The sequence below is a fragment of the Microchirus variegatus genome (genome assembly GCF_963457635.1).
Source record: "Microchirus variegatus genome assembly, chromosome: 14".
Lineage (NCBI taxonomy): Eukaryota > Metazoa > Chordata > Actinopteri > Pleuronectiformes > Soleidae > Microchirus > Microchirus variegatus.
Window position 1 is genome coordinate 18,973,779 of NC_139815.1, and position 12,624 is coordinate 18,986,402.

Genomic DNA, 12,624 nt, shown 5'->3' on the forward strand with positions numbered 1-12,624 from the left:
CGATAGACAACTTTTTGGACCTACATTAATCATTATGATGCTAAAACAGACACTGTCTGCATTATAAGCCTGGCGTTTACCATGTTATTTTCTTGGCCATCAGGATTAAGTTTTCATGATGATTGACTTGACTTGATTTACGGCAGCAAAATAACTCCATAACTGCCAAAATGATAAAGAGAAATAGCATTCAGACAGTTATCTATCATGTTTTTCATGCAGCTGTACCAGCTCGGACCAAACAGGAGCTGATACGCACACTGAAGTTGCCTCTTGTTGAATAAACCGAAGGAGACCACCACTGTTACGCCTGTATATCCTGTCCCTGACAGCTCATCTTTTAGCAAAAGCAGAATGAATAGTAATTTGTCAAAATCCAAACTGGTATAAGATGAAGATGCTAAAATACCATAAATGAGGGAAAAGACAAAAGAAGGGGTGGGTAAAAAAAAAAAGAAGAAGCAGCATCTCTTCAGTGCTTGGAAAATCATTTTACACACATGGACATCAATCGGCACAAATTATTCCTCAAACTTTTTTAAGTCTGACTTTAAATGGCATTACATATGTAGTGAGGCATGAAAAATTAATACGCTGGAGTCGGGGAAATGTCAAGGGTAATGATCTCCGCTGCAGCTTACCTCCTTAGCTTTCTGTTTCAGTCGAGCTTGCTCTGGGTCCTCTTGCCTGGAGCGACTCTGTGGAGTAAAAGGGGAAGAAGGGGGAGGGGGGGGGGGGGAAACACAGGTTAACAGCTGGTTTAGGGAGCCCACACCCCACCCACCATCGCCCACTCATCTGTTGCTGCTGCAGCAAAAAATAGTGCAAAATGGGAACAGGATACAGAGGTGTCAAGGACATCGTATTTGAATTCAGAGAAGTGCGATGGAGCGCCCCTCGGGGGGCAGTGGCCTTTAAACCTGCTCCAGATCCAGCCCTAAATAAGCCGCTGGAGGGGGATTCTAATCAAAAAAGGTTATTAAAAATTCTGCACGAGCCAGGACACACACACACACACACACATATACACACACAGGGCAAAGGATGTAGTGAGTATCAGTGGCAGTGGCTGAGCGTGTGTATGTGTGCATCACAGTGAGCCAGTGTGGCGATGAGTGTGTGGGTGCACGTGCGCGTATGCGTGCACGTGCGTATGTCCCTGGCGTTACAACACAGCACTTCTATTTTAATCAGCAGTGAAGATCTGGGTGGATGTACTTGTCCCTGGGAATCCTTCACCACTGCTAAACGTACATGTACGGCTGACCACTGCAGGCAATACAGAGCATCAGCGGCTCTGCACTAACTAAATGAATACAGTTGTTTGGATTAGCCAGAATTAGGTCAGGTCCATAAAACCCCCCGAAGACTTTTGTTAATATTCACTGATACTTTGTAAAAAAAGGTGTATCATATAGGCCTATACTGTAAGTGAAACATGTGTGAGAGGATTACACCATAACCACGCCATAACCTTCTCAGTGTCAAATTGTTCCAAATTTAGTTTAATAGATTATTTTTTACTCCTAACACCAAGTCATTCAGATCATATGATCCTCTTCTCATCGTCCAGTCTTTTGCACCAAGATTCTCTGTCTCTCTCTTCCTTGAACATCCCCGCTAATTGGCTTTAAAGATATCAGGCAGTTCACGTACTGGTCGGTATCTTAAACAAGACTAATGTGTTTGCCCTCTGGTTGCCCAGAGCGTCCCTCAGGACTTGAGTCATATTTGAAATGGACGCCATAGAGGAGGGGAGGGGAGGGGAGGGACGGTTGTAAGAGAAGGATTATTTTGTGTGTGTCATTTTTCTTTTTTCTTTTTAAGGGGTCAAATTAGTGAGTATGGAGTGAGGTGGGGGGAGGCGACAGGCAAAGGAGTAGGAGGAGCTCATACAGATGGACTGTTGACAAAGGGCAGTGGTGCCACTGGCATGTTTTGCATCTCCTCTGTCAGCTGCCCTGGTTTCCTCACTGACGGGAGACAGCAGAGGGGAGAGGTGGAGAAGAGGACTGGGGAAATAGACACTGACAAGCTTTTGCTGCGTGTGGGTGAATCATACTGTACTTGAATGGAAGGTTAAGTTTTTGTTTTTTTAATGTGTGGTTGTAAGATGTACTGACACAAAGTCAATGTTGACCTGCAACCCCCCTGCACCGCAGTTACCGCGAACAAGTCTGTGACTGACACAAATGTGGCTGCCAGTGGGGACACAGGGGGGAAAACGAAAGCCTCAACTAATACAATCTAAACCTTTTTTAAGTCTACCATTATGTTAAGAATATGTTTATTAATATGCTTCTTATTTCACCGTTAGAAAACCTGTGAAGTCTCGGTTATGGATAAAATTTGCGTTTTTTTTTGTCACAGCACACATGAATTGTTGATCCACTGATTTTGGAGTATGCAAGTTAATGCATTTCAGTTTCCAACCATAACAACATAAAGCAACAGACATTATTCTTAATATATCGTGTCAAACTGGCGGCCCCAAATGATTACATGCAGCCCGCCACTTAATATCATAATATTATAATGAAACCATACCTCTTCTTCTTCCTTTAAACACAGCACATAATTAATAATAATATGATAATTCTAATAATAAGACATTCAACATTCAATTACATAAATATAAGCTTGTTTGTTGTTTTAATTATGGCTGTCCATGTTATTATTTCCTTAATTTTAGATCTATTTATCTATATTTGAGGTAAAAAGATTCACTGTGCAGCTGTTATTCTGAAGTGTACATCGTTCCACATCAAAACAAGCACTTTTACTTTGAAATTCTGTGTAATATCATCATGGGTATCTTTATTGAGATATCATGATGCAATATTGTGTTATAATTTTAACTCGTATTGTCCACACGCTACAGGACAATAATATTTGTTCTTTCCGACTCCTTTTCTTTCTCTTGACCCAGGTCATTTGAGTTTGACACTCGACTTAAGCAGGTGCAGATTTTATTAGCCAGGCCTTTGTTACGTGGATACAATCAGTGAGTGAGACGTTCTGTGTGTCAGACTGGTTCTCTGCTACTTTGAGTATGTACTGAATGCTTGTCTTACATACACTTTATTGACTCTATATAATAACCAATGGGTCAGGTTTGCATGTGGACAGAATTAAATCAACATTGAGTTTTCTGTCAATATATATTATAAACTCAATATTACATAAAGTAGGTGACAGGGGTTACTCCCATGCCACTTATCACACGTGTTTAAATATGTCGCCGTTCTCGTTTGCTTTACAATTTACTGAACCTGAACAAAAAAAAAAAAAACGCTATACACAGCACGTGTGGGGAGGGGGATGAGAGATGAGAGACATTTATGCAACATGTCTTCTGGCTGCGTAACATTACAGAGCTTTGAGGCTCGTGATGTATTCAGTGATGGATTTCTCTCTGTGTGTGGGTTGGACATTGGTCTAAAATGGTGAGTGCAAAAACAAGTTTAAAATATAAAATATGACATTCAGGATTTGTCGGACACAGGCAACGTTACATTAATAACCATAGAAGATGTGTGTGAAACATAAAGGAGGATACATTTTAACTTTACAATAACATAGCCACTCATTGCCAATCATTATTCTAATAATATTACGGTTATTAACAGGCTGGTAAGTACACTTGAAATATAATAGCATCACTAGATCACTTCCCTATTAGAAAATGATTACCAAGCCAATACCATGTTTTTACTGTACTGTAAGGGAAAGTTTTACCAAAAAAGCAACAGAATAAATGTAACCTTATCAGGCAAATATTTCTTTCCAAACCTCTCCTTGACCTGAAATGCCATGGCAACAGGAGGCAAAAAAAGCCACAGACATGGCCACGAGGGGAAGTCAAACTATCCTCGTCAGGGCTTGTGTAATACAAAAAAACCCTGTGGTGAGCCCTTCCTGATAGAACATGGCTAAAGTTCTCCAAAATCCTGTTAATAAAGAGAGATCGTCACAGGATCTTAAAGCTTTATCATTCCCTTCTTAACAACAAGGTTTACTGTCTTGTGTTCTGCTGAGGGAAAATTATTTATTACACTAAAAGGAGTGATGCGATCTTGTTCTCCTAAAAGAATAAACAGTCAGACCTCATGAACTGACTGTTTATTCTGCTAAAATAATAAATAGTCAGGTCGTAAAGGTCTGGTGGCCGGGGTTCATGAATGAGACGATTTTCTAATGTCCTGCACGACAAGACCAGAGCGTAACAATGCAATTAAGACGAGCTGAGGTGTTCTGTGCTGCAGTGAGAATCTTTACTGTTGGACATTGGCTCTATTTAAAATTAATTAAATTAACCTAGCTGTCTGCTAATGTCGCCCCGCAGGGCATATTCATTTAGAGTCTCTCAGTCTCTTTTTATTTTTAGTCTGTAGTGATCTTTCACAAATTTAAAGACTATTATTATTCACGGATAAATAAATCCATGAAAAAAAGAAACAAATACAAAAAATACAAGGAGTAGTTTTAATATTGTTATATAAAACGTGTAGATTCTGATTATACAGGTATTTGTTTGTCTATTAACTGGATTTAACAGAAAAATACACTGTTTATTAATAGTTTTTCATCAAAGTAAAAAAGTTAATTTACTTCCTTGAAAAAAAAACCCCACTATATTAATAAAAGCTTTTAAAAAATACCATTATAATGCAATAATTATTTATAATTGGACTATAGAGGATTCAGATTTTCATTCAGATCTATCAGACTCACTAAATAATTGAATCAACTGAATAACATCTGACATCAAAATGCTTATAATATGGAGCCAAGAAAAGACATTTGGTTTCTAATTTTATGGACTTTACTGCATTTCTAACAAATTATACGCCAAATATTTTAACTTCACTAACTGTCAGTCTGTAGCATAAACTTCACCACTGTCAGACTATTAGACTCCAGTTCTTATCCTCTCTAATCCATCAGTGAGAAAAATGAACATGTGACATCTGCCATTTCACCATATCTTTGCAACACCTTTGGAGTTAAAGAGGTAGATTAGAGTATTGAAGCTCATATTTTGATCACATCTCATGGAATCTATAACAAAGTACATATTTAACTGAAGCTTGACTTAAAAGTAAAAAACATTTCCACATAAACGTTCTACCTAAATCGTTAAGCCCTACTGTATTCTAATAAATGGATACCACTGGCTTATTTGACATCTATACTATTTTTCAGGTTCTACATGAGGCTGGGTGAGTTTGCGGTGAGTGTATGTATGGGGGGGGGAGGGGGTTGCATCATATATAGGCATCCTCCTCCCTGCTGTGTCCAGAGAAGAAGAGCCAGGACAGAGGAGCCCGGGGGCCAGAAGCCTGGGAGGACACAGGGAGGTCACTTCATCCGCTGGAGTCACACTCTAATTCATCTGTCAGGGGCTTGCACAGGAGCAACATGGACAAACACACACAAATACACACCAGTACTCAAGCACACACACTGTTGCATGGAAGCAAAACAACTCTCTCACAAACACACACACACACACACACACGTGTGTGGCAGGATGCTGCATTTGAAAACGACTTACTTTAGCAGCTTTCAAAAGGATCTCTCTCTCCTCCTCGTCCTTCCTCTGCTTCTCGATTCTCTCCAGCTGCTCGAAGAAGCGCAGCTGAGAGCGAACGTCTGCAGCCTGCTCGTAGCACTCATCATCCTGACAAGCAGACAGAGAGAACATCACCGCTACGGTATCAGTTTAAAAAAAATGGTCATCAGTGTCAAATATATTAGTTGATTTCAGGCAAAAGGGTTTAGGGAAAGTCCTTTTTACGCAGAAGTTCTACACACAGGGAATGAGCAGGAAAAAAATAACCACCTGTTAACTGTGAAGATCTGGGTTTTTTTTGTTTTTGTTTTTCAACAGGTGATGCATTTCTCTTGACATCAATGGCAGAAATGAGACATTTGAGAAGTAAAAGAAAGACACGACGTCTAATCATGTCTACTCAACTAAAAAAAACCTCAATAAATGGTAAAATATTGAGGACTTTACAACAACAGCTCCAAATAATAACAATGGTCCACAAAAAAACAGGGGGTCTATTGATTAGAAACATAATTGGTCTGATTCATTTGTTCACAATTTACTCATTTGTGATGATATAAAACAGAAAATAAGAATCCTAGTTCTGAGAGCACCAATTATCATTCATGCACACCAAGAAGAAGATTTGTATCTGAAACACAAAAACACATAAACAACATTAATTTACTCAATTTACAGGTTAAAATGGTTGATTTACAACTGCAAAACATGGAATTATTATCCTTTTATAGGCGGAAAAATCTCTTTTGACCCTCATGTGAGCGTATGAAGGCGCCCACTACATTCTGAACCTAGCAGACAAAGCAATAAAAACACAATAGTATAACACTTTAATTCAAATCCGCAAATATAATATGGGATTACAATACATAAATAAATAAATAAATAAACTTCCTGCACATGTGGTTGAACCGAGAAGACAGAAGCGGCAACAGTCGGAAACAAAATCAAAGGTCGATAAGGCGCTAACTTTTTTCCTATTTACAGACACTGCTACTCTTTACACTGTGAGCGTCACCAGCCACTTGGGAAAAGAAAAGACAAAAGGTAAAAAACAACTTTTGTAGGTCATCAAAAGTTAATAGGATGATTGCTTATTTCACATGTGAGCGTGTACATCTGCATCTGCAGCTCTGTTCCCTCCTCTTGCACTTAATTTCTCCGTTATTTGTATTGTTACGTGTACGTATGAGCGCGTGTGTGTGTGGGAGTGAGGGAGGGAGAGAGAGGCACAGAACACAAAGGCACATCAGAGGAAGCTCATTGCCAGCACCACCTCCCTTTCCCCTCTCTTATCCAGTCTCCCTCCTCTTTGTAGCATCGCTGAGCCTGCACTCTCCTGCCGCCACTGCCAAAGCCAGGTTGCTCTTTAAGGCCGCTTCATCTTTTGGTCTTTTCCACACTCTCTCTCTTTCTCAAGAGCGTGCTTTCTTTTTTTTCCGCTGATGTCAACAGAGTGGCTTCACAGAGCCTCCGTGTTTCTCACATACACCTCATTTACGAAACCACAAAAGAGGAGAAACGAACAGAACGGGGGAAGAAAAAAAAAAAAAAGGGGGCACAAAACAAGACGGTGACAGCCGTAGCGACGTTCTCCCTATCTCCTCCTCATCGTCGGCCCGCCTTGGTGTCGGGGAAAAACATTTTCAAAGTTACCCCCAGTTCCTCCCCAATAATGTCAAGACTGAAGCTTGGAGTTGAGATAGATTTGCTCTTTAATGTGCGCCAATTATACGTGGTTATACAGTTATATTCAACGGCTGTGAGATAAAGCCACTGATAATGAGTAAAGTGTGCAGGTGTGCACAGGCACGAACCAAAGGACTTTCATATAGCTCACGTTTTGATTGAGTGAAAAGACTGTTTATCGACGTACGGGTGAAGACAGTTTCTCATATTAACTTTCATGTGTTAATGTCGGTTGTTCACGAGTTGGTTCATTTGTCTTGTGATTGTTTATGTGTGAGTAAAAAGTCTACTCCCTGTGTCAAAGTTACTTCTTTCAGCTTCTCCCTTTAGAGGTCACCACAGCCTCCATCTCACCCAATCCCTTGAGTCCTCTTCTTTTACAACAACTCAAGTTGGATAATATTCGTATTCACTATATATGTTCAAACATAAATACCTGCATGTTATATAGCTGCCTGACTGCACGCCACACATTTAAATATAACGACACAAATTCATAAGGAACCTACTTTTTATGATTGACGCATTGTTATGCCTTTATGTGACAGCCACAGTGAAGAAGATACAGGAAATGGGTATAGGTGAATGTGAATAAAGTAAAAGGTTTATGACCTGGTGGCAGATTAATCTGTCGATTAGTTTTTCGATTAATCGTTTGGTCCATAAAATGTTAAAAAATGTTGATCAGTGTTTGTCAAAACCTGGAAATGACGATGTTCTCGAATGTCTTGTTTTTATGATTCAGTTTGAATGAGTTCTCTGTTATGTGGAGCAAAGAAACAAAGAAAATATTCACATTCAATATAATATTCATATTCACAAGAAGCCGAAACAATCAGAAATCTTGTTTTAATCATGAAAAAAGCTTCAAAATATTAATCGATTATCAAAATAGTTGACGATTAATTTAACGATTAGTTGTTTCAGCTCTACCTGACAAGTGCACCTGTGTACTATGTTCCTTCTTCCAAAATGATCATGTACATGTAATGCACTGGCATGTTATTGTTAATTCAATGACGCTAATATTAACAGCACAGCACTGGCTGCACGCTGTAGATGTGTGTGTAGAATTTGATCGATTTTGCTGTTTATCAACGCTTAAATGTAACAATGCTCTCCATGATACAAAGAAAACGACCATGTTGGCTTTTATTAATTCACGTCAGCTTAGCAAACTTGCTCAAGTTACTAGAATTTGTGGTCATGCCAGAGTTTCCCGCTCTGAGGAGAGTTTACTGCTCTCTGAGACTCAATCTCACTGGAATTTGACCTGCAAAATTGCGCTGTTCACCACACTGCAGCATGTGCAAGGAAGAAGAGGAAAATACACCAGGACGTACTGATTGATTATACTGGTGATATTATTACATAGAAAAATCTGTCTATAAATTCCAGGAACGTCTGTGTGTGTGTGTATAATGTGTGTGTGTCTGTGTGTTATTTGCATATCTCTCGAACCGATGGCCCAATAGATTTCAAACTTGACAGGTGTCTTGCTACAGGCAAGTGCCAAGTTTGACGTTGTTTGGATAAGTAATGCAAAATATATTGTTAAATATATCGGTAAAAGAAGCACACGTTGGCTTATGCCGCTCTACCGTAGCCACTCCCCCTCTCATTCACACAGCGAGAGGATAAGTGGGGTTGCACGGCAGACAAGGAGCACTCAAATACACCAAACCAACAATTGCTAAAGACACACACACAATAACAGATTTTGCACGGACACTGAACTAGTAGTACAAAGTGTAGAAAAAAAGGCCTTATCATACCAACATTTCAGTTCTTTACAGTGGAAGAGACACAGTGAGTGCATTCGGTTGCAGATCAATCTGGAAATGAATAACTTGCGACTGCCCACTGCAGAAATACAAGGCTACAGATCAAATAAAAATAATAATAATTACACTCGAGTGGGTATATCTGTGTGTGGAGGTGCATGTATGCACACGTTCTTCTTACCTTACAGGAGTCCAGTCTGTGCTGTGCGACAGAAGACACTTTTTCGACAACAGTGCGAAGCCGTGACTGGGTCGCGTGCGAGATGAACGTCACTGCCTCCATGGGGACCTCTGTGACTCCAAACTTCTTAGCTGTGAAGGATACGCACACGCACACATACACACGAACGGGCAACAATCAGTAAATCATCGCTAGAAATTCATATTTAACGTCTTTCTCATTTAACAGGTACAGTTTGTACTTGTGCTTCTCATTCACCTCCCCAATTGTGTCATGACGGAAACTAGCTCATCTCGGTTCTCACCCCCCAGATTTCCTGCAGGGTTGAAAGTGGCTGTTTTATCGTTACTTCTTTTTTTGCATCCACAGTTTGGCTTTTTGAGAAAAACAACAGCTAAGCAGGTAGAAAGTAATTGTTTGTGAGAGAGTAACATACACACAATCAAACTCATAAAAAAAACACAACGGAAGCCATCGTTCAGTACCTCCAGTCATCCACATCTACTGTACACAGCCACACTGAGTGCAATTAACTCCCAGAAATAGCACGAATCACACAAAAGTTAATTTGTTTCACAGTCTTAGTGGCTTTACTAGCTGAGCTCCTTCAAGTGTGTAAACGACACTGACCATCTCTTTTTTCGCGAGGAGGATAATTTAGTTTCCTTACAGCGAAACTCATCTTAAGTCATAACAAAAGCGAGGAGGACAGACTTTGGTGAGGTTACTATCTTTTTTTTTTTTCAACTTCCTTTTAAATATATTCCATTAACATAATTTTCTCTCTGGCACCATTTTAAGTAAACCACACCAATTATTTAAATCAGCTGAACAATACACATACGCATGCACACGCCTCACCAGCTGAAGCTTTGAAAAAGACGGAGGGAGCCCTGGTAGCCTTATTATTACAGTGGCAACGCGAGTGGCAATGTCACGAGGTCAAAGAAAGAAAAAAAACGCTAATAGGCTTCTGCTTCTTGAACAAAACAAGATCTTACACAGGCGTTAATATTTTGGAGAAGGGGGAATTAAGCACAAAAGGAAAAAAACACCACATTCTTCAACTTGTAATAATACAAATCATTATAAAACACAAAGAACAGAGGCCCGAGAAACAGTTAGAGACAGATTAATGAGCTGGGCAGCTTTAATATTTAGTGTACCTCCTTCTAGAAGGAGAGAGAAGAGCGGGGATGACATAACATCAAAGGTTGAATCATTTCCAGTTAGATTAAGACGTGATTCATTTCAAACATTTAACATCTCACAGAGTTGGATAAATGGCTCTGTCTTTTTATAAAGTAATGTTTTTAATAAGATTTCAGTTGCTTACTAAAAAAAGTGTTCCTAACACATAAAGTACCTCGGCCACTGCTAAAAGAAAACTGGTCATTGAGCTTTAAGGGACTCATATTATACCCTATTTCTGCAAGTTAACCTAGTTCCCTGGTGTCCTAATGAACATGTCTGTGACAAGCTTTGATCAAAATACCTTAAGGATGAAGCACCACAGCAGTTCAATCACCCTGCCAAAACAGCCCTGTTCCAAACGCTCGCTTTTGAGTGGCTGTCTCTTTAAATGCAACTGAGACACAGGAAACTACGTCAGCGTCACTTAGGCAGCTAACAGCAGTTAGCATTCGGAAAAGCCATCATTTGCCGTCTCTAGCCGGCACATTTCCGTCATATATAACATGTGTCCACTGGACATGTAAATCCTCTGAGGCTGGAAGTTTGTGTAGAACTCTGTGCTGCACTGTGCAGACAGGAATAGAACACTTCGCGGACTTCTGCACTTCCGGATACTATTGCCCTCGCCTGCACTCTCAAGTTTTTTAGGGACAATTCAGAAGTCAACATCGCGTGTTTTATCTCCTGTCCTTAGACTGAGGCGGACCACAAAAACATGACTGAGTCGTCTTTTTTCACACTTTGCCTACTCATAGGGCCTCCAGAGTTCGAAATATAAGTATTAAAATGATTAAAAATTTGATTTTGCATAATAAGGTTCAGTTGCCGATAGCGAACTCCTAAAGAAAAACTGACTAAAATACAGTACATGTATATGAGTGCAACAATGCAGAGTCTATTACATCTTCATGGACTCCATTGCTGCATTTAAATGTAGACCTAAGGCTGTAAAATGCAGTTTCATTAACACAGTTTCTTCATGTAAAGTCTGATATTTGCGTATAAGTTGGTCTGTGAACTGTACCATGCAGATGTGTAAAGTACAAATTTTCCTTAGGATTTCAAACATTATTCAGTACAAGAAAGGGATTAAGTAGAGTTCTTGAAAATGAGATTGAGACAGAGCATAACGAATAATTAGCAGGTACGTTATTGATTATCACATGATGTATTTGGTCACTAATTTTGTGAAGCACACTCTCTTTCACAGCATACAGTCTAATGTAATAGAATGTTAGGCGGGGGCTTATTAAATCATCGTTTTCAACATTGAGACACAATCTGCATTGAAGCCTGGTAACTTGAATATTTATTTAGTATAGAGCGGACTGGTATCCATAGAAACAAGGGTCCCCCTGAAAAGCAGCTGGCAGTGAATGAGGGAAAAAGTCCTAAATGAGCCGTCGATGCAAGAATCTATCTCCATCTATAAAACATCTAACTGTGTGACTCTTAAAGTAGCCCTCGCCACACGGACATAATCTGAACTTTCTGCTTTAAGCCCCTCCCACAAACATATAATAACCCAACTCCACCCGTTTCTGCTCAGCGAGATCTAACAACCACAATGATGAGGTTGCTGAAACATTCTTAAGTGTGCATCAGTAGTCAAGGTCTATTAAAGCCACGAGGAGTGCTCTATTTTTAAAGAGCACAGATACCAAAGCCTCAAGTCATATCCTTGGTCCAGTCCACACCCAACTTATTCAGTGTGTGCTTCTTTAAAGACGCAACCCCAGAAACTACCAAAGAAAATGGGATTTGTTGAGAAAGATTAAGAAAACACATTAAGACGTAGAGATGAATCACAAAACAAATCACATTTATAGGACACAGGGTTTTCATGCAGTGGTTTGAAATCTAAAACGTTCACAGTCGCCACAGAGCGTCACTTACAACTTCTGCTAAAATACAAAAAAATAAATAAGACAGCTCCTTAACGTCCTGTTGTGTAAAGGTGCCATATGTAAGAATGGGGCCAAAAATGTTTACTACATTCAAATTCAAAATATCAAGGTCTTTTAGGTTTTGTTTTCTGACCTAACTGGCAACCCGTGGTTGCTTGGCAGCTGAGACTCTACTGACTGCAATGATTGGTAGACGGCGGTAAGTGGCGCCACATTCCAAAACATGATTTCAAAACATAAACATGATTTGCAGTTTGCAAAAGATTTTTTTTAATGCAAATATTTTGACTGTCC

General features: G+C 39.6%; 1 protein-coding gene across 1 annotated transcript in view; it reads right to left on the reverse strand.

The window, feature by feature from the left end:
* Positions 1 to 12,624, reverse strand: part of LOC310936991 (transcription initiation factor TFIID subunit 4) — a gene marked incomplete at both ends in the record, with an annotated part of 81,274 nt that overhangs the window by 38,396 nt on the left and 30,254 nt on the right. The window contains 3 exons of the mRNA XM_083901170.1: positions 642 to 698; positions 5,558 to 5,683; positions 9,230 to 9,360. Coding sequence (XP_083757296.1) covers positions 642 to 698; positions 5,558 to 5,683; positions 9,230 to 9,360 — 314 coding nt within the window. The remainder of the gene's footprint in view (positions 1 to 641; positions 699 to 5,557; positions 5,684 to 9,229; positions 9,361 to 12,624) is intronic.